Below are 21,818 nucleotides of genomic sequence, written 5' to 3'. Positions count from 1 at the left end.
GGTGTGCCATGCTTGTAGCGTCAAACCCAAGGAGACTTGAGGCTGTAATCGCTGCCGAAGGTGCTTCAACAAAGTACTGAGCAAAGGGTCTGAATAGTTATATAAATGTGAAAATCTAAAAACATTATGGTGTATTGTGTGTAGATTGATAAGGGGGAAACAAACTATTTAATCAATTCTGGAATAAAGGCTGTATTGTAACAAAATGTGGAAACAGTCAAGGGGTTTGAATTCTTTCCGAATGCACTGTAAGTGGACTGTAACTGTAGTAAGAGTGAATCTATTCATAGCTGTGTTGTGCGGGTGTTAGGGTTATTTATAGCATTATTGAATGTCACTTTCTGAGCCATATCTCAACAGCTGTGTGTGTGTGTGTGTGTGTGTGTGTGTGTGTGTGTGTGTGTGTGTGTGTGTGTGTGTGTGTGTGTGTGAGAGTGTGTGAGAGTGCGTGCGTGCGTGTGAGTAACATACAGTACATAATGCGCATAGGGTATCTTATCGGTTTAGCGGAGATACTGTATATTCCTCCTGAAAGCTGTCACCCTGTCCTATTATCACGTATAGACTGCAGGTGGTGAGACTGGGAGAGGTGAGAGGAAAGGGATAGCCTTACCTCTGGTATCTTCATCCTCAATAGTGGTGTTGGTGCTTTCTGAGGATTCCTAGAAACAACACACAGGCAGGTTCAGAGATTCACACTCAATTACAGCAGGTGTTATTCTCTCCACACGAGGGTGAGTGGAAGATCCGAGTCAAGACACACACACACCACACACCTCCGACAGACAGCCGGCCTCCTGCCTGTCTGCACCTTTCAGAGAGAGAGAGAACAGGCTATTTGGTTAATCAGAGGTCTGGGTGGTAAGAGGAGTAGGGTGGGATATGGGAGGGAGGAACAGGAGGGAGGTAAAAACCTAGAGAAGGAGAGATAAGTTACCCCACGATGACCCCCCCCCCCCACACACACACACCACACACACACACACAAGAGCATATAAAAAAGCAGCGGGATTAGGCAACGTTAGAGATGGGATGTTCACACACAAAAAAAACAAAAAGAAAGTCCAGCTCCATTTTGAATGACAGCTTTATTTGCTTGTTCTTTGGTTCGTTTGGATTTTTTTTAACGCTATTATCACTTTCCCTGTTAGGCGGAAAGCCGAGCGCGGCAGAGACGCGCTGTCAAGAGGATGGGGGGGGTGGGGGGGTGGGGGGGGGGGGGGGGGGGGGGGGATCACACTCACCATCAGCTGGACGCTGGAACTGGACTTCCTTTTCTGGAAGAGAAACGAGAAGAGGTTAGACAGGAACACGCAGGATGAGATGGAGACGGAAGCCAGGGAGCAACAGAGGGAGGAGAGGGAGACCTCCATGCTGCAGAGGGAGGACGTGTGTGTGTGTGTGTGTGGGTGGGTTTGAGGCTGACGGTGTTGGTGTGTGTTTGGGGTTCGTATTGCCACGGTGCCCTTGTCCTCTCCCCCCGGACACCTCTCGGAGCCGTCTGGTTGGCAGGCCGTGCGGCGGCGTGTCATTTAGGAAACCTCCGGGCCAGGCAGGACTGTGGTCAGGGAGGAATGCCTTTGACAAGGCAGAGGTGGCAGGGCTGAGTGGCCAGCAGCATGCCTCACTTATCCCAGTATCAGACACCCTGGACTGGACTGGCTGGGGATTACCACAGGTGGAGCATATCCCTTGATACATGTATATAGTATCTCACACACACTAACTCACAAAACAGACTCATAATACTGGAACAGACGAACGACATCAATAAACAGACAGACTCTCTCTCCTTTTGGCTCTCAAACTGAAAAGATGTCCAAGCGCTAATCTCATTAGCTACCTATCTAACTGACAATATGCTGAACATTGGATGGTGTTGCAGCAAAGCATGTTGTCGAACAGAGTTGATATGACTCTTCTGTTCTCCTGTGTGCTACTGCATATGTTGGTAGGGAAATTCGTCCACCCGTTAGGAAAAAACAGGAAAGGTGTGTGTTTACAACTTTGGACTTATGTCAAGGAAGATGACTGAACTTGGACTGCTTCTCCGCCAGCTGTCTCTGTGCATCTGAACGGTGTGACATGAGGGCAAAACTAAACATAACACCTCTCCACTCCACCGCCCAGTCTCACACCAAGGCATGGGGCCGAGACAATAGACTGTGTACAGGGGGCAAACAAACAGGGAAGCGGGGGCTATTAGCAGCTCCAGTTCTGTACACTGGAGGAGATCAGGGCTTTGGGTGGGGCCAGCATGTTCAGAGAGAATGGAGCAAACAGTCAAACTCCCATAATCCAATATTGTACTTAGATCTGTGTTCAGACGTTTTCAAAGAGCATGTCGGATTATTCCATTTCGCAAGTGAAGCTTTTGACGTGAAAAGCACCTTTCACCTTTCACAACATGTTGAATAACGGCCAGATTTTGAAATGATAATGGTCTATCGACAGCGCGTGTTATGTACACTAAACGGCTAGCCTCCAAAAGCCCTCCTCCAGGTCAGGTTTATTCCACGGTGAGAAGAGATCCCTGTGGAGCTGGAGCCCTACCTTCACACCATCCGTCTTCTTGTTGGCCTTGTTACCTCCTGCGCGGGACACAAAGAGAAACAGGGACAGGGCGATCAAAAAGGGCACGAAAGCCCAGAAGAGGAGGGCGAAGGGCATGGCCAACACTCAGTCGAACGCAAAAAAAAAAGAGAAAATTGAGTAAATCAGATCCAGGTGTCTCTGGGGAATCAAATGTGATATTTTCTTCAAATCCAAGCCCTCTTCCTGCTCTCCACTGATCATAAACTCGGATGAGACAGTGATATTGCCGGAAGAGTCCGTAGTAGCATCCGAACCCAACGGGTTGTTGAATATTCTCTCAGGTCATTCAACTGGTCAAATAAGAGTTTTTAGGGAAATAAAGCACAGTAAAAGCAGAAATAGAAAAACACAAATTTCAAATGGTTTACTCTGTAGGGTAACACCAGAGGTTCTGGTGAACCAGACTGGGCTCTGCTACAGAGGCTGGCTGGGTGGGTGCGAGGGATCCGTGATATAGGAGCACTTGAGATAGGGAGATACCATGGGCACATTCCAGCCCCACTCCCTCACTCTCTAGAGTTTGGCTATGATCCATACGGTACATCGCGTCCTGTTATTCCTAGTGCTCTGGGCCAGTTTGTTGCCCGCTCACTCCACCTATCCTCTTCCCTTCCTCTCCTCCTCGTCTCGGAGCTGGAATCATTTATTTGATGTCCTCTCTATGAGAACTGAGCCAGGGTGTTTCCCCCACTTTATTTTCATCAACATGGCTACTAATTTTAGCCCTGGAGTGGGCCAGGGCTGTGTGGAGCATGGCCTCTCGTCTGGCCTCTCGTCAGCTGGGGCGTAGCCTGATCCCCGCCTCGCAGCCCCCTAGCTCCCTGGCACTGTGACCCCAAATCTCTCCTGCTGCTGGGGGCTGTGAGGGGTTGTGGCTGTACGCCGATGGGATTTCCCCCTGGTCTGTTCCCCGTCTGCAGTGGAATGGCTCTGGTAACCCCAAGCACTGACCTGAGGTCCGCTTTCTCTACCCTAATCCAAATCACACTATTTACCATCTTAAAAGCAAATCTGGCCTTGGACCAGCGTTTACACAGCACTTCCGACCCACCCCAAGCATAATAGGAGAAGTTAATAGGCTAGAAAAAAAGGCTATTAAAAGCTTAAAGGGGAGATTTGGCTACAGCGACATTATCATTATTGTAAATAGGCATGAAGTGGTAATCTTGCCTTATACAGTATCTGTGGACTGTAGTTCTCGACGGCTATCTGGAGGGTAAAGATAGACCGGGGGAAAAAGGAAAGATGAATGGTAGTGGTTAGAGGTGCTGAGATGGTTTTAAATCCACAAGGCCTCTAGGGTCAACGCTGTGGGGGCTTGGCTTTCAGACAGAATTAGGGTGGGGAATATAGGGTGGGGGTCTATTCCTGACTGGTATGAGAATGCGTGTCCATTTAAAGATGTCCCTTCACTGCTATTAATTTCCCCTGCTGTCCCCTTCAGGTCCACTTCTTTAATATAAGAATGGTTATATGGAGCTATGAGGGGAGATAAACTCTGCTGGATGGAGATTGATAGAGATGTGTAAACTGTGAGATTGGAAGGGGATCCCTCCCATCTCTGCTTTGATTTTTTTCTCTCCAAAACAATGTTCAACTGTGACTCGTTCATCAAGCCGGCGTCTTGCGTCTTGTAACCAAGAGGAGTATAATAAATGAGAGGATTTTGACAGAACATTGCAGATTACAGCAACATAGGGATGGTAAATAGCCACATTATGTTCCACTAGTTCAGCGGTGGATTCTATGGCACAGAACCATCTGAGTGAAGTCATGGAGGGACTGAGGATCCAATAGCAGATGGCTCAGCCACAGTATGTGGGCTGGGATGACAACAACACATGCACCTTTGTCAATCAACAATCTACATTGTGATAACAACTAGCCTTTTAGTTAACAGATGGCCAGCCTCTTTCAGCCTCCCTACTATCACTAAAGCTATTGCTTGATGGATTAAAACACAAAATGTCCTTGAAAGATTTTAGTCTCTGGAGAAAATAATATGCCCTACAATGTGTCCGTTTTGAACAGAAATCACAGACGTCGTTCCAATGAATGGGACAGTGAATGTGTTGGTATATCCGGACCAAAGTGTCTGACAGGGGAGTGTCAACTGGAATGGGGAAGTGTCCTGATGCATGACCAGTGAGTTCCACAGGCTGTCATCATCTCCTCCCTGTTCCATGGGCTTGGAGCCCCCCCCCCCCCCCCCCAAGTCTAGGAGCAGCCATCTGAGACCATGTCACTCCTCTAGGATAGTGACCTCCCTAGGGACACTGTTAAGCTGTCCTCTAGTCTGTAGCTCCGTTGGTAGAGCATGGCGCTTGCAATGCCAGGGCAGTGGGTTTGATTCCCGGGACCACCCGTACGTTTAAAAACATTGTTTTTTTTAGAAAAGGAAGCATGCATGACTTGTATGTCGTTTTTGGATAAGTGTCAGCTTAATGGCCGATTATTAAGCCCACTCATGAATGGAGAGGAGGACCGTTCGACAGGGCACCTCTACATGACTTACCGGAGAAGTTTCGGGTCGCCAACATGGTGGTGAGAATGGCACCCTTTGAACAAAGAGAGATGGATCGTTACATAAGATAAAAGAATACAGGGATTCATGAAAAATGAGTGTTTATACTCTACCGTGTTCTTGGCTAGAATATAGCATTAACAGCTTGAGTAGGATGCTCACATGTATTATCAACAGCTTGGATTGCTGCTTACTGTCAATGTGATGACCTAGAGTACTTCAACATTTTCTGTCTTAACAGCGCCAAATGAAATGTGCATGGGCAATCTCTATTCAAAAAGCAGTTGGTGTCACTGCATGAATATCACAATTTGTTAGTTTTAAGGTGTAGGTCGTTCCGATTTCTTAAGTGGAAGCTGAATGCATTACAATTCAATGGATCTGCCTGAAAGGGGTTGCGTAAGAGGGCAAACACAAAAGCCGTATGTACAAAACCAAATGCATTAGATAGCTTCCACGTGAGACAAATCAAACAAAGAGACGTCCTCACATCTTGAACCATGGACTCGTCTAATGAAAGACATTTTGCCTCAATAGATCGCGCCATGAAGGCCATTTTGCCTTGATCACATTTCCATCCTCATTGAAACCGTCCTATTGGGTTCAAACCCCCTCACGGATATTTCTGGGCAATACAGAGATGACCATGGTATGTTCCAGTATCATATCGACACTTCATTTTGCTCCCCGGGAGCTCTGCAATACCTTCAGCTTTCTTCTGGCGTTGAACTTTTTCAGGCATTCCACCGTCTCCTGTCTGTGCATGCAGGAGGCCACAGTGGAGCGGTGCTGTAGAGAGAAGAGAAGAGGAGAGGAGAGGAGAGGAGAGGAGAGGAGAGGAGAGGAGAGGAGAGGAGAGAGAGAGAGAGAGAGAGAGAGAGAGAGAGAGAGAAGGAGAAACAAAAGTCATGCCCGGTTCGATACAGTGCCGAATCCTACCGCACCTTGTGGCCATCGTGAGAATGTGTGGACGTGCTCGCTCTGCACTCACTGAGATCCACGGGTGCTTGAGGACCTCAGAGGCTGTGATGCGCTTGGCAGGGTTGATCGTCAACATCTTGTTAATGAGATCCTTCGCCTCTGGAGTAACAGTGTCCCACTCAGGCGAGGGGAACTGCAGTACATGTAAGAGGAGACATATCACAGAGCTGATGGCCTTTACATAGAAATAAATCGTGGGAATATAAAGCTGGTGATGATATTCGAATGAGCGAAAATCCCTTTCCCAAACGATTCTCCAAAGTCTGTAGTCAGAGTAGAGGAATAAGAAAGTGTAGAGTGTGCCATGTAAGCCACAGTAAACGGGTTGTGATGACAATAACACACGCACCTTTGTCAATCAGCAATCTACATTGTGATAACAACTAGCCTTGTAGCTAACAGATGGCCAGCCTCTTTCAGCCTCCCTGCTATCACTAAAGCTATTGCTTGACGGATTAAAAGACAAAATGTCCTTGAAAGATTTTAGCCTCCGGAGAAAATAATATGTCCTGCAATGTGTCCGTTTTGGACAGAAATCACAGACGTTGTTCCAATGAATGGGACAGTGACTGTATTTGTGTGTACTAGTATACAATACAAACGATTTCCCGAAGTCTGTAGGCAGAGTAGCGGAACAAGAAAGGGAGGAGCGTGCCATGGGATACTATGACTGTAATTGACGAAGAAAAACACATGCAGATCTTTTTTCCCTCCCAGCAGAATGCCACAATTATACCAGGCACCGAATTGAAGATGATTCATCTACTTGGAAACTAGTGCGTTACACAATCCTGAAGAGACACTGCATTTCAACTGTCCCCCAGCAGCCGTGAGCAACAAAGTAATATCGTATTGTTAAGAACAGGAGCTAGGAGGGATGTGACTCACATCGTAGGCCCCAGCCTTGATCTGCTGGTACAGTCTGTGCTGGTCCTCATCCCAGAATGGAGGGTAGCCCACCAGCAAGATGTACAGGATCACACCTGTACAGACAATATACATCACTACACAATAGGAGACTGTCCATCACTCCAGTTACTCAAGAATGAACTAGCATATAGCACATACATCTATCTACCTTTGGTGAAAAGAAAAGGTGCTGTAGAAATCAATACATCTGAACCTTGATCACTCACATATGTATGTACAGTGTGTGTGTGTGTGTGTGTGTGTGTGTGTGTGTGTGTGTGTGTGTGTGTGTGTGTGTGTGTGTGTGTGTGTGTGTGTGTGTGTGTGTGTGTGTATGCATGCGTGTGTGTGTGCGCATGTGTGTGTGTGTTTACATTAATATCTCTATGTTTGTTGAAAAGAAAAGGTGCTGCAGAAGTAGTGTACCCTGTGTGTACAGTGGGGTCCATAATTATTGGCAACCTTGATAAAGATGAGCAAAGAAGGGTCTAAGATCTCTCCCAATCTGTTCTCCAATCTCATGACAATTTAGAAAAAGGCTCAGTGTGTTAGCCTTGCAAGGTGAGGTATCGAACGTTATTGAATGCAAGGGTGCCAATCATTTTGACCACTATCTTTTAGATTTTGCGAGAAAAAGAAAAAAAAATCTGAGAAATTGTATTAGTATAAAATAATATAGTTTTGCATACAAAATGGTTAGTTGTATAATTATACGTTTTTCACCTATTTATTAAGGGTGTCAATCCTTTTGGACCTGACTGTATGTCTTCCATACAGCCCTCCTCTGTCCCTCATTCTCTTCAACTCCCTCATTCCCACACTGTCGCCCCCCTTAGCCATCAACCTTACGTATCCTGTGACTTCCTCTCACTCCCTCGAAGCCTGGCCATGAACCCATTGGCCATGAACCCATTGGCCATGAACCCATTGGCCATGAACCCATTGGCCATGAACCCATTGGCCATGAAGCCCACATGCATCTCAAGGTCAATATCAAAAGGCAGAGAAATACAGCTATGCATAGCGATGGGCCTTCTCCTTAAAAAAAAAAAAAATCAAACCACAAGGTTAAACTGCTCATTCTAGATTATGCCGGACAACAACCTCTCCCTCAACGTCAGCAAGACAAAGATCTGATCGTGGGACTACAGGAAACGGAGGGCCGAGCACGCTCCCATCCTCATCTACAGGGCTGTAGTGGAGCGGGGCGAGAGCTTCCCATTCCTCGGTGTCCACATCACTAAGGAATTAACATGGTCCATTAATTAACATGCACGACAACGCTTTTTCCCCCTCAGGAAGCTGAACATATTTGGCATGAAAAGACCCTCAAAAAGGTTCTACAGCTGCACCATTGAGAGCATCTTGACTGGCTGCATCACCGCTCGGTATGGCAACTCCTTGGCGCTCAAAAGGGTAGTTATTTCGGCCCAGCACATCACCCTAGGCCGAGCTCCCTGCCATCCAGGGTGGTGTCAAAGGAAGCCGCTACAAATTGTCAATGACTCCAGGACACCCAAGTCACAAACTGTTCTCTCTGCTATCGCATGGCAAGCGGTACCAGTGTACCAAGTCTGGAACCAACAGCACCCTGAACAGCTTCAACCCCCAAGCCATGAGACTACTAAATAGTTAACCAAATGGCCACCCAAACTATCTGCATTGACCCACTTTGCACTAACTATTTTGACTCATCACATACACTGCTGCCACTGCTTATTACTCTACTATCTATTACCTCTATGTACAGTACAGTACATAGCTAGCTCAATTACCTAGTACCCCTGCTCATCGACTCATCGACCGGTACCTCGTGTATATAGACAATTTACCGTTACTCATTGTGTATTTATTCCTTGTGTTATAATATTTTCTATATTTTTCTCTCTGCATTGCTTGGAAGGGCCTGTAAGCTAGCATTTCACTGTTCGTCTACACCACAGGAGGCTGCTGAAGGGAGGACTGCTCATACTAATGTCAGGAACGGTGCAAATGGAATGGCATCAAACACCTGAAAATAGTATTTTTGATGTATTTGATACATTCCATTGATTCCGCTCCAGCCATTACCACAAGCCCGTCCTCCCCGATTACTGTGCCACCAACCTCCTGTGGTCGACACCTGCTGTTGAGGAAGCATGTGACAAATGCTCAATGTGAAAAGTTCCTGTACCACTACATATTGTCAAAGTTTATATCATGTTTACATATGATTCATATGATATTGATTATATACACGTACTACGTTCTGGGTAAAAGTTGTTCACACATCGGGTATAATTTCGATCGTCTATCTATATATAAAATAACGGATAAATAAATCAATAAAAAATTGACCAGAGGAGGGCCAATTGAAGTATGAGTTCTGCCACCTTGTTGACACAGAGGCCCTGTGGTACAGTATGTACATAGACATACACTCTTAGGAAAAAAAGGTGCTATCTAGAACCAAAAAGGGTTCTTCGGCTGTTCCAGGTAGAACCCTTTTTGGTTCTATGTAGAACCTTTTTGGGTTCCATGTAGCACCCTTTCCACAGAGGGTTCTACATGGAACCCAAAAGAGTTCTACCTGGAACCAAAACGGGTTCTACCTGGAACTGAAAAGGGTTCTACCTGGAACTTAAAAGTACCCTTTTGAAACCCTAAGATTGTAGAGAGAGCTCAGATCAGATCAATGCACGGCTGCCTTCTCTCCTCTGCTCTGACAGAGAACTCATCTCTGCACCTTGGGATGAAACCAACAGGCCCCCATAAATAAACTGGTGCACTAAATCATAGTTTTTTTGGTCAACATAACTCTAGTAGGTTAGAATCTGAAGCAATCCCCAGTCTGGCCAACTGAGACAACATAAAGACAAAGTTGTATAAGTGAGGAAACTCATCACATCAGGTGTGAAGTCTATGTCATGCTTTCTGTAGGGAGAAGCAACTCAGACGTAGACAAAAACAAACAAGGAAAGAGGTGGATATCTGAAAGTCGCCCTGCTTACCACAAGCCCACAGGTCCACAGCTTTGCCATATGGGTCCTTCCTCAGGACCTCAGGAGAAAGGTAGCCAGGTGTCCCTGCAAAGCCTGCATCACATCCAGACAGAGGCAAATAGTCACAGATAACACAGCTCTGTTGAAATCAAATGCTAGGCAACAAGCAATGGGAAATAATGTCGAGGTGCTTTTTCCCATTGAAGATTAAGTTTATGAATTGCCTGGATGGGCTGTGAGACAGGGGATTGATAAACCGCAGGCAGTAATCATGGATTATCTTGAATAACATCTAGGATCCAAACGGACCATTTTATAAAGCTCCAGAAGGGATACTCTCAGTGAAAGTCAAAGAACAGGGTGATAAAGTATAGCTCCACATAACAATCTAAATACTGGTATCGCAATGCTATGCAATACATATAGATATAGGTTTCGATCAAATGCACATGTTGTTTTATGTGTGAAGTGACGCTAACCATATCAATCCATTATATACTGTAACACAGTGCAGTAAAGTGATGAGCGATGACCATCTTCAAATTCTTGAATGCATAGAATACTTCAACCTTGGTCACAATATAACAAAGAAAAGACAGAAGTCTTCCTTGAGAACTCTGTAGAAAATACACTTAGTATTCTGTCACAAACCAAGAACAGAGCACAGTGTCAGAGAGACCTGCTCTGATTATTATCTTCCCCCGGAATGTTAACGAGAGAGTAATTAACTTAACATCATCCACAGGTTCCTGGGGCCGCCTGCCTCACATTTCTCTCAATAGGGCTTCATCTGTGGTATGCAGTCCATATCCTTCTGACCTACCTTAACCAGACGGGTTTCTAACGTTCTACAGTAAGTCTGGACGTTAAACTCTTTATGAGGGGTGATGAGACCGTTATTTCACTCTCATTTTAAGGGTTCATGTCATCTTCTCATGTTCCAGCCTTGTTTTGTCCCAAACGTGTCCCAGCAGATCCACTAATAATCATGTGAAATGATTATCACTGACAGTTAACAAGGTTGCTTGCTACTTGGATAGATTATGGATTACTGTATATATCAATCATCAAAACAGTGAAGAAGAACACGTTCCTCCATTTATTCTCCAGACCCATGGAATCAGCCTGGGGGTTGACACACCGTGAACAAAGGAAAGGTTGAAATATCGAGACTCATTTCCATGAATGTGTAATGTGTATAGAATAATTATATCAGGGTTGGGTAAGTTACTTTTTAAACTTAATCAGTTGCAGTTACTAGTCAGCTGTCCAAAATTGTAATCAGTAACATTACTTTTGGATTACTTTCAGTTAATCGGATTACTTTCAGTTACTTTCCCCTCAAGACGCATTAGAAAAAGACAAAGGATCCAAAGGAGCCATTATAGGCATTTGTTGTATCATCATAGTGGTCTCTGACTTGTTTTTTTCCATCCTGAATTGAATGTCATTGAGAAAACAGAAAGGTTTCATAACGTATTTTTTTTTTGCAAAAGTAATCCAATGAGTAATTATTTCGTTTTTTCAAAAGTATCTGTAATCGGATTACAATATGTTTGCTAGTAACGTAACGGATTACAGTTCAACTAAGTTTTTAATCAAATGACATGTAACTGATTACATGTCATCACCTAATCCCCAACCCTGATTATAATGAAGCAGCAGAGCTGGATCTGACAGCTCCACCAGCAGTTCTTAGAAAATATAGAAAATATATCAACCAGCCAGGCATCCCCCAGAGGTTTTAGAAAATCATCCTGATCGAAGAGATGTACATCTTTAAAAATGAATTGTGGGTATTGGATAAGTGTCCTCTGGTTCATTAAAAATGAACTGAAAACTAAAAGACATTCCTAGTTCCTAGTTTTAAAACGTATATGGGTCATTCAACCAAAGGAATTCATTTTGAAATGTTAAAAGGCTGTTAAATTCAGTGAAGTGCCCTTTAATATAGACCAAAAAGGGATTTCGATAAATCTGATTTTTAATGTGAACAAAATACTTGCTAAAGTACAAAAATTCTGCATTTTCTGCATCCGTGCACCCTCTGTGGCTTAACCCTGAAGTTTGTAAAGATCTACTTATATTGTTGCTTTGCCAAAGTCATTTCTGAAGACTATTATTTCCTTAATGTGATGAGTGACAACGCAAATTGTGATTCATTTTAAGTCAACCCTGTTACATGAACTGAACTCTCGTTGTAATATGGTCAAACCATTCCTTTAGAAATTATTTTTTCAAAAGAAACATTGAACATATAATAATCAAAATATGGTGTAAAAGCAGGTGAGCTGGTTCTACTCTTTTTTGGCGGTAAACTGAGTTGTTTGATCATAACACTTCACAAAACTGTTACCCATAGATATACAGGCTCAAAATGTTTTAAAAATGTCATATTTAAAAAAATAAAAAAAAGCTTGCATTCAATTGCTCCTCCCTGTTGCACACAACAACCTTCCATTTCCCCTGTCACAAAGGGATTTATGTCTGATTTAGTAAAGATGCACTATGCAGAAATAGCTCCACCATTTCCTGGTTGCTAAAATTCTTAGTTCACATAATTTCAGTTTATGTGACAAAACAAGCAAGTGTAGTGTAGAGAATTATTGTACCATCTAAACCGCTGTGAAATATATTTTCCGTAACCAAAAATATAGTATTTTCAGCTGTTTGAAGCTGGTGTGCAAAACCAAAAGTAAAAGAGGCAAAAACAAAACTTAAGAACAGGAAGCATAGAAACAGCGCACATAGAACATATCTACCGCTTCTTAGACTTGCTTTCAATGAGAATGACAGATGTGAATTTGGTCGGTTCACCCAAAAAGTTACATATTTTAGCTCTAAGATGAAATCGTCAACCCTGTTACGTTCAACCCTTATACCTTATTTGGCACTTAATAGGCACTTACTATAGTCATTGTTTTATTTAACCTCTTGAGATGGGAGGCCATGTTTTTTATTAAGTTGAACACGATGATAGAAATGTAATACACCAATTGTTTAATCATTTAAATATGTACTGGCTTAAAACCAACAACACGCGCGCCTATGCCTTGCATTGGCTTTGTTTACAAACCGTAAGCTCAAGCAGAACACACTACCAGAAATACTGGTAACCTTTCATGTGTGGCGTGACTGTCGGCTAGCAAGCTACTTGCTAGCATGCCGGCAAAAGCACATTGTATTGTTACTGGAAATCAGTGTAAATTTAACGCTACACTATTTTCTAAAGAATGAAGACATACGACAGCAGTGGCAACTTTTCATTTCGGGTGGACAGGCCGAACAGAAAATCAAGATCAGGTCATGTGTGTGCAGTCCACATTTCGGGCGAAGTTGCTTTGTCAATTGGGGAGAACATTCGATGGGTCTCGCCAGGAAGCTAATCTTGAAGACGCATGCTGTATCGTCCTTGACAGTGGATCTTGCAAGCGGTGAACATAATGTAAGTATCATCGTTTGATCATTTATTTTGTCAACGGGGTGGTGCAGGATTATAATTATACATTTTGCCTGCGCTACATACGGCTATATCGGTCGCTAATACAGGACTAGTAAAGGCCCAGTCCATCAACACTTTTGTGATTTTTTGTCTTCTTTTTGGATTTTTCAGGGGGTGCTACAGCACTCCTCTACTTGGATGATCTCCTGAAAAAGGCAAACTATCGGCATATGTCAAATCTCCCATTCCTCCGAACATTTGTTTTGAAAATGCTTTTGCTCAGAAACTCACTGCCTTCCTGAAAACAGTCTGGTTTTAGACCCCATCATACTACTGAGACCACACTCGTGAAGGTGTGTGAAAAAATTTATCATATTTCTCCTCTGGCTTCCTGTTTAAGGCTAGGGCTGATTTCATGGTTTATCTGCTAACCTACAAAAGCGTTACATGGACTTGCTCCTACCTATCTCTCCTATTTGGTCCTGCCGTACATATCTACACGTACACGACGGTCACAAGACACAGGCCTGCTTATTCCTACAGTAGAATTTCTAAGCAAACCGCTGCAGGCAGGGCTTTCTCCTACAGAGCAACAATTTTATGGAATCTGCCGACCCAATAGAGAGACACAGACTCGGTCTCAACCTTTAAGTCTTTACTGAAGAATCATCCCTTCATCAGGTCCTATGATTGAGTGTCGTCTGGCCCAGGGGTGCGAAGGTGAACGGCAAGGCACTGGAGTGACAAACCCACCCTTGCTGTCTTTGCCTGGCTTGCGCCCCTCTCTTCACTGGGATTCTCTGCCTCTGACCCTATTACGGGAGCTGTCACTGGCTTGCTAGCGCTCTCCCATGCCGTCCCTAGGAGGCATGCATCACGTCTAGCCAGGCTTTTATTCCCCCGTTATACTCGACTTGAGTGGGTTGAGTCACTGACGTTATCTTCCTGTCCGGTCTTGCGTCTTCTCAGGCTCTTGTGGTGGGGGAGATCTTCATGGGCTATACTCCGCCTTGTGTCAGGGTAGTAAGTTGGTGGTCTGTTGACATCCCTCTGGTGGTGTGGGGGCTATGCTTTGACAAAGTGGGTGGGGTTATATCCTGCCTGATTGGCCCTGCCCAGGGGTATCGTCGGATGGGGCCACAGTGTCCCTTGATCCACCCTGTCTCAGTCCTCAGTGTCTATGCTGCAATAGCTTATGTGCTGGGGGGCTAGGGTCAGACTGTCCTATCTGGTGCATTTATCCTGTCTGATCTGGTGTCCTGTGTGATCTTAAGTACGCTCCCTCTAATTTTCCCATCTCTCTCTCTCTCCCCTCCCGGAAGACTTGGACCATGCCTCAGGACTACCTGGCTGTCCCCGTCCCTAGTCCACCTGGTCGTGCAGCAAATTTTGTGACCGCCACAGCCCTAGTCGTGCTGCTGATCCAGTTTCTGCTGTTCTGCCTGCGGCTATGGAACCCGGAACCTGTTCACCGGACGTTCTGCTCCGTGTGTCTTTGAACACAGCACAGTCCAGTGGGGCAGGCTGAAGAAACTTCTGAAAGAGAGGCACTGTGAGAAATGACTGAGGACATCCTCAAGCAGGCACAGAAAACCACAGCATTGGAACAGTAGAGAGACTTCCATCCTGGTTAAGAGAGAGCTCCTATCCCAGGGGCTCATGGGATTGGCTGGATTAAAAATCATAGATTTTCTGTGACCGTCATTTCTTTAAAAGGCACTATCTTGCTCACAATTTGCGATGAATGAGTGTGTTTTTGCAGAAATAACAAAAATAAAAAAATAAGTCGGGGGTGCTTTTTTCCATTTTGAGCACCTGCCCCTGGAAAGGTCTGTGCACGGCCCTGTTTTGGACCTAAGGGCACCAATCACAAGGCAGCACCAGTCAGTCAGTTAGGTTAGTTAGAGCAGAGTGATGAAAAATTAGCTGTACCTAACCTATTCCAACAAGACGGTTTTACACAGCAGGCCTCACTACTAACGAGTCTGGATGACGCTGTGGTGACATTTCTACTTCTGGATGATAATTCATAAATAAAACAAGCAGCAAACAGCCCGTCTTCTGTTTCCCTTGTTGTAGTCATGGTGCTGCGGAAGTCATTTCTTCTTCCTTGATGGTGTTTTTTTTTAATGATATGTCCGTTTGTTTTTAGTGGTTGCTATTTCTCCAGAGTAGCTGTTTTTTTTTTGTAAATTGAAGATGTTCGAGGCAAAGAGTTGTTTTGATTGGATTCCACGGGAGTCATTTCATTATCTATTTCCCTCTGAAGATTGCGACTGGAATTCTTTGTGCTCAGAAAACCCATTCTTCTTCTTTGATGACTCTATGTGACCCCCTATGCAGTTTCCCTGCTGATTATACATCTTAAATCTTGCATAAGTAGACCTGCTTTAGAAGCCATTCCTTATTTGCATTTCAGTTTATAATTTTTTTTGTGAGTGTAATTCCGACTAATATCAGCCATAAGCCATTACCGAACCAGGCTTGTTGTTCCCCCTCAACCTCGATGGCCAGGCCGAAGTCTGCCAGCTTCACTGCAGCACCCTTGGACTTGGAGGCAAGCAGAAGGTTCTCAGGCTGGGTACAAAGAGAGAATAGCCAATCAGTCAGTGAGAAGAGACAAGAGACCTGAGCACAAGCAGGAATAGGGTGACAGACAGACATGATTCTGGGCCTGATTGAATAGTGTTTAGTTTCTTTTGTGGTTGCGGCATTGCAGAGCTCTGATAAATCCAGCCTCCCACACAGGTGGAGGAATGACACCCCCCCCCCCCCCCCACTCTGCTACTGCTATGAGATGTTATCTACCCCCTGATACATACAGACATACACCACACACGCGCACACACACCCAAACACACACAGAAATCCATTTTATCATTCCATCTTCCCTCGGGGGCAGGAGGAGGGTATCTCTTTGTACGGGAATTTGTTAGTGTGCTTATAACAGTGTGAGTGCTGAAGCAGTCTGTAAGAAAGATAAAAAAATGTACCTTTGAAAGATTGAGCAAGAAGGCTGCGTTTACACAGGCAGCCCAACTGTGATCTTTCTTTCACTAATTGGTCTTCAGATCAGCTCTGAAAAAGATCTGATTCCAAAAGATCTGATGTGATTGGTCAAAAGACCAATTAGTTGAAAGAAGATAAGAATTGGGCTGCCTGTGTAAACGCAGCCAAATGCACCTTTGAAAGGGTGTGAGGTTATGATAGCGACACTTGGACACGTGTGATTATAAATGGGAACCCATCCTGTGCTTTATCTGTCCTTCATTGACACAACAACAAAGCAGATTCTGTAGCACACACAACGCTGTCTGATATGATGGAGATGGTGTGAGGGTTTGTTGCCGCTTCTCATGTAAATTAGAAACCCCATTCCTTTATGGGTCCCTCGAGCTGACATTGAGATATGAAGTGCACGTGCTATACATGACAAGTTGACAACAGAACAATGGATTGACGGTTGTTGCACTGTAATGAATGCCTATTCTACAATCGTCAAACTGTGTGCAGAGGACATGACTTAGCAGCATGTCCCCTGAATGTTTTGTAAGGGCTTTTGATATTCTGTTCACATACGTCTGCTTCTCCTCTTGCTTACTGCCGAATTCCTCTGTCTGTCATGTCAATGTGTTGTGTGAAGGAAGTTGATGGTCGCCATCAGGTCAGCAGTAACATGCAGACTCCGGACAGATGAAACAGACAGAATCAAACGGAGTGGATAGGAAGAGGGTGTGCCCTCAGAGTCACACAACCCTGGTCATGACTTTGAGTTGCAGTCGCCATCTCAGGTGATTGTGGCCTGCAAGCTAAATCCGTCTTAATGGGACACGATGGTGAGAAAATAAGTGTGTATACTGATTGACCGCTACAGCACGTGGTAGTATCAAATTCGGTTTTAACAAATGATTTTCTTGGTCTACAAATCAGTACGGCGCTAAGTCGTCATGAGAAAATAGCAGAGCAGTTTAAGAATGCAGTTGATACTGTAGAGAGTTATGACACACAGGAGGACGAAGCCATGAGGCGAGGCAGGTCAGGGGGTCTTTAGTAACACCTGACTCAATGTGGGGACCAGAGGAGGTGACAGGTGGTGTCACGCCCTGACCATAGTTTACTTTGTATTTTCTATGTTTTGATTGGTCAGGGTGTGATCTGAGTGGGTATTCTATGTTTCATGTCTTGTTTGTCTATTTCTATGTTCAGCCTGATATGGTTCTCAGTCAGAGGCAGGTGTTCGTCATTGTCTCTGATTGGGAACCATATTTAGGTAGCCTGGGTTTCACTGTGTGTTTGTGGGTGATTGTTCCTGTCTATGTGTTTTTCACCAGATAGGCTGTTTTAGGTTTTCGTTACGTTCATCACGTTCTTTATTTTTGTAGTGTTTGCATTGATTCGTGTTTTACGTTTGTTCATTAAAACATGGATCGTAAACCACACGCTGCATTTTGGTCCGACTCTCCTTCGTATGAAGACGAAACCCGTTACAGAATCACCCACCACAAAAGGACCAAGCAGCGTGTCAACAGGCAGGAGCAGCGCGAGGAGACGCGCAATAAGGATTTCTGGACATGGGAGGAAATCCTCGACGGGAGAGGACCCTGGGCTAAACCAGGGGAGTGTAGCCGCCCAAAGAGGCAACAGGAGCAGCCCAAAGAGGAGGTATGGACATGGGAGGACGAATTAGAAGGAAGAGGACCCTGGGCTCAGCCAGGAGAATATCGCCGCCCCAAAGAAGAACTGGAGGCGGCGAAAGCGGAGAGGCGCAGATATGAGGAGGCAGCACGACGTAGCGGATGGAAGCCTGAGAGGCAGCCCCAAAAATTTCTTGGGGGGGGCTAACAGGGAGTATGGCTACGCCAGGTAGGAGACCTGGGCAGACTCCCTGTGCTTACCGGGGGGCTAGAGAGACCGGACAGGCACCGTGTTATGCAGTGGTGCGCACGGTGTCTCCAGTGCGGGTGCATAGCCCGGTGCGGTATATTCCAGCTCCGCGTGTCTGCCGGGCTAGATTGAGCGTCGAGCCTAATGCCATGAAGCCGGCTCTACGCAGCTGGTCCCCAGTGCGTCTCCTTGGGCCGGCTTACATGGCACCAGCCTTGCGCTCGGTGTCTCCGGTTCGCCTGCATAGCCCAGTGCGGGCTATTCCACCTCGCCGCACTGGCAGGGCGACCGTGAGCATTCAACCAGGTAAGGTTGGGCAGGCTCGGTGCTCAAGAGCTCCAGTGCGCCTGCACGGTCCGGTTTTTCCAGTACCACCTCCACACCCCAGCCCTCCGGTAGCAGCTCCCCGCACCAGGCTTCCTGTGCGTGTCCTTGGCCCAGTACCACCAGTGCCAGTACCACGCATCAGGCCTACAGTGCGCCTCGCCTGTCCAGCGCTGTCGGAGCCCTCCTCCTCTCCAGCGCTGTCGGAGTCTCCCGCCTGTTTAGCGCTGTCAGAGCTTTCCGCCTCTACAGCGCTGCCGGAGTCTCCCGCCTGTTCAGAACTGCCAGTTAGCATAGAGCTGCCAGTTAGCTTAGAGCTGCCAGTTAGCAAGGAGCTGCCAGTCTGCAAGGAGCTGCCAGTCTGCAAGGAGCTGCCAGTCTGCATGGAGCTGCCAGTCTGCATAGAGCTGCCAGTCTGCATGGAGCTGCCAGTCTGCAAGGAGCCGCCAGAGCTGCCTGTCTGCAGGATGCCGCCAAAGCTGCCAGTCTGCAAGGAGCCGCCAGAGCTGCCAGTCTGCAAGGAGCCGCCAGAGCTGCCAGTCTGCAAGGAGCCGCCAGAGCTGCCAGTCTGCAAGGAGCCGCCAGAGCTGCCAGTCAGCATGGAGCAGCCAGGGCCGCCAGTCAGCATGGAGCAGCCAGGGCCGCCAGTCAGCATGGAGCAGCCAGGGCCGCCAGTCAGCATGGAGCAGCCAGTCAGCATGGAGCAGCCAGTCAGCATGGAGCAGCCAGAGCAGCCAGTCAGCATGGAGCAGCCAGAGCAGCCAGTCAGCATGGAGCAGCCAGAGCTGCCAGTCAGCATGGAGCAGCCAGTCAGCATGGAGCAGCCAGAGCTACCAGTCATCATGGAGCTACCAGTCATCATGGAGCAGCCAGTCAGCATGGAGCAGCCAGAGCTGCCAGTCGACCAGACTCTTCCAGAGCTGCCAGTCGACCAGACTCTTCCAGAGCTGCCAGTCGACCAGACTCTTCCAGAGCTGCCAGTCGACCAGACTCTTCCAGATCTGCCAGTCGTCCAGACTCTTCCAGATCTGCCAGTCGTCCAGACTCTTCCAGATCTGCCAGTCGACCAGACTCTTCCAGATCGGCCAGTCGTCCAGACTCTCTCAGATCTGCCAGTCGTCCAGACTCTCTCAGATCTGCCAGTCGTCCAGACTCTCTCAGATCTGCCAGTCGTCCAGATTCTCCCAGATCTGCCAGTCGACCAGATTCTCCCAGATCCGCCAGTCGACCAGATTCTCCCAGATCCGCCAGTCGACCAGATTCTCCCAGATCCGCCAGTCGACCAGATTCTCCCAGATCTGCCAGTCGACCAGATTCTCCCAGATCCGCCAGTCGACCAGATTCTCCCAGATCCGCCAGTCGACCAGATTCTCCCAGATCCGCCAGTCGACCAGATTCTCCCAGATCCGCCAGTCGACCAGATTCTCCCAGATCCGCCAGTCGACCAGATTCTCCCAGATCCGCCAGTCGACCAGATTCTCCCAGATCCGCCAGTCGACCAGATTCTCCCAGATCTGCTAGTCGACCAGGATCTGCTGAAACCGCCAGCCAGCCAGGTTCTGGTAGTTTCTACTACCTGCCTGGGCTTCCTCTCAGTGCTGAGCTTCCTCTCAGTGCTGAGCTTCCTCTCAGTGCTGAGCTACCTATCTGTCCCGAGTTACCTCTGTCCCGAGCTGTCCCTCTGTCCCATGTTATCATTGTGGTGGGTAACCTATTTAGGGACGTTTAGGAGGGGGATTAAAACTGTCATGGAGTGGGGTCCACGTCCAGCGCCAGAGCCGCCACCGCGGACAGATGCCCACCCAGACCCTCCCCTATAGGTTCAGGTTTTGCGGCCGGAGTCCGCACCTTGGGGGGGGGGGTACTGTCACGCCCTGACCATAGTTTACTTTGTATTTTCTATGTTTTGATTGGTCAGGGTGTGATCTGAGTGGGTATTCTATGTTTCATGTCTTGTTTGTCTATTTCTATGTTCAGCCTGATATGGTTCTCAGTCAGAGGCAGGTGTTCGTCATTGTCTCTGATTGGGAACCATATTTAGGTAGCCTGGGTTTCACTGTGTGTTTGTGGGTGATTGTTCCTGTCTATGTGTTTTTCACCAGATAGGCTGTTTTAGGTTTTCGTTACGTTCATCACGTTCTTTATTTTTGTAGTGTTTGCATTGATTCGTGTTTTACGTTTGTTCATTAAAACATGGATCGTAAACCACACGCTGCATTTTGGTCCGACTCTCCTTCGTATGAAGACGAAACCCGTTACAGGTGGATTCCCTAACCAACCACCCATCAAGTCCCAGCTCCACCTGAACTGCCCTGCTATCACATTGTGGTGCTGAATGTCCCCAAGAAAATGTCCCTGAACGGAATAAAATATGACTTGAGGACTGCAGAGGTATTGACAAAGTTTATTATTGTCCCATATGCTGCTGACTCAACTGTATGTTTTATGACTAGTTATCCCTCTTCCTCCTCCTCCTCCTCCTCTTCTTCCCGTCAGACCTCTTTGTGAGAACAGCGTGGGGGGGGTGATGGCTGGAAACAGATTTGCTAACATCCCATCTCATCCCCACGCTCCCTCTCCACTGTAACCACAGTGCAATTATGTCCCATTTCACAGAGGTGGTCCTCACAGAACCATTCAGCAGGAACACAAAGGTTCTAATCGCACGGTTCTAAAACGCACGGTTGAAATGTATTTCAATGAATTTAAATAACAAACAAATATATCATCTAAAGATTCTTGGTATTTTTTCTTTAAATGCAAATGGCAACAATGTCATCAAAGTGAGTGTATTGCAGTGGATAAACAGTCGGGGACTGTGCCGAATATCGTCTGTGTCTTTTCATTGATTCCTTATTAAATCTTACCTTGAGGTCTCTGTGAACGACTCCCATCTGATGACAATGAAGCACTGCCTCCAGAATCTGCTGAATACAATGGCTATGAAACGAGAGAGAGAGAAAACAGAACGACTGAGTGGGCTGGGAGTTCGGCGGCATTAAATTGAGTGCTCTTGAAAATGGGCTTTGCTTCAGCATTAATCCACACATCATTTTGGGGGGAGGTAGGTCTCTGCACCTACAAAGACACACCGAGGCGTTAGATTTGGCCATTCATTTTCCTAAAGCTGTCGATCAACACAGTAGTATGGGCCAAAATCTGTCTGATGAATTTCTTC

General features: G+C 46.3%; 1 protein-coding gene across 3 annotated transcripts in view; it reads right to left on the bottom strand.

Annotated features, from left to right (window-relative positions):
* The window catches only part of LOC139418692 (calcium/calmodulin-dependent protein kinase type II subunit alpha), a 74,775-nt gene that overhangs the window by 19,787 nt on the left and 33,170 nt on the right, over positions 1–21,818 (bottom strand). For 2 of the 3 annotated variants that reach the window (XM_071168337.1, XM_071168336.1), the window contains exons 6-15: positions 21,508–21,580; positions 15,907–16,009; positions 10,000–10,083; positions 6,989–7,083; positions 6,111–6,233; positions 5,825–5,908; positions 5,111–5,153; positions 2,554–2,591; positions 1,245–1,277; positions 614–662 (exon numbers count right to left, since the gene is read on the bottom strand). In XM_071168337.1, the coding sequence (XP_071024438.1) occupies positions 614–662; positions 1,245–1,277; positions 2,554–2,591; positions 5,111–5,153; positions 5,825–5,908; positions 6,111–6,233; positions 6,989–7,083; positions 10,000–10,083; positions 15,907–16,009; positions 21,508–21,580 (725 nt within the window). The remainder of the gene's footprint in view (positions 1–613; positions 663–1,244; positions 1,278–2,553; positions 2,592–5,110; positions 5,154–5,824; positions 5,909–6,110; positions 6,234–6,988; positions 7,084–9,999; positions 10,084–15,906; positions 16,010–21,507; positions 21,581–21,818) is intronic. The other variant, XM_071168338.1, reaches the window with a different exon arrangement.

The sequence above is a fragment of the Oncorhynchus clarkii genome, chromosome 10 (assembly GCF_045791955.1).
Source record: "Oncorhynchus clarkii lewisi isolate Uvic-CL-2024 chromosome 10, UVic_Ocla_1.0, whole genome shotgun sequence".
NCBI classification, from domain to species: Eukaryota; Metazoa; Chordata; class Actinopteri; order Salmoniformes; family Salmonidae; genus Oncorhynchus; species Oncorhynchus clarkii.
The sequence above is the reverse complement of the archived record's forward strand: the minus strand, read 5'-3'. Positions and strand labels throughout refer to the sequence as shown.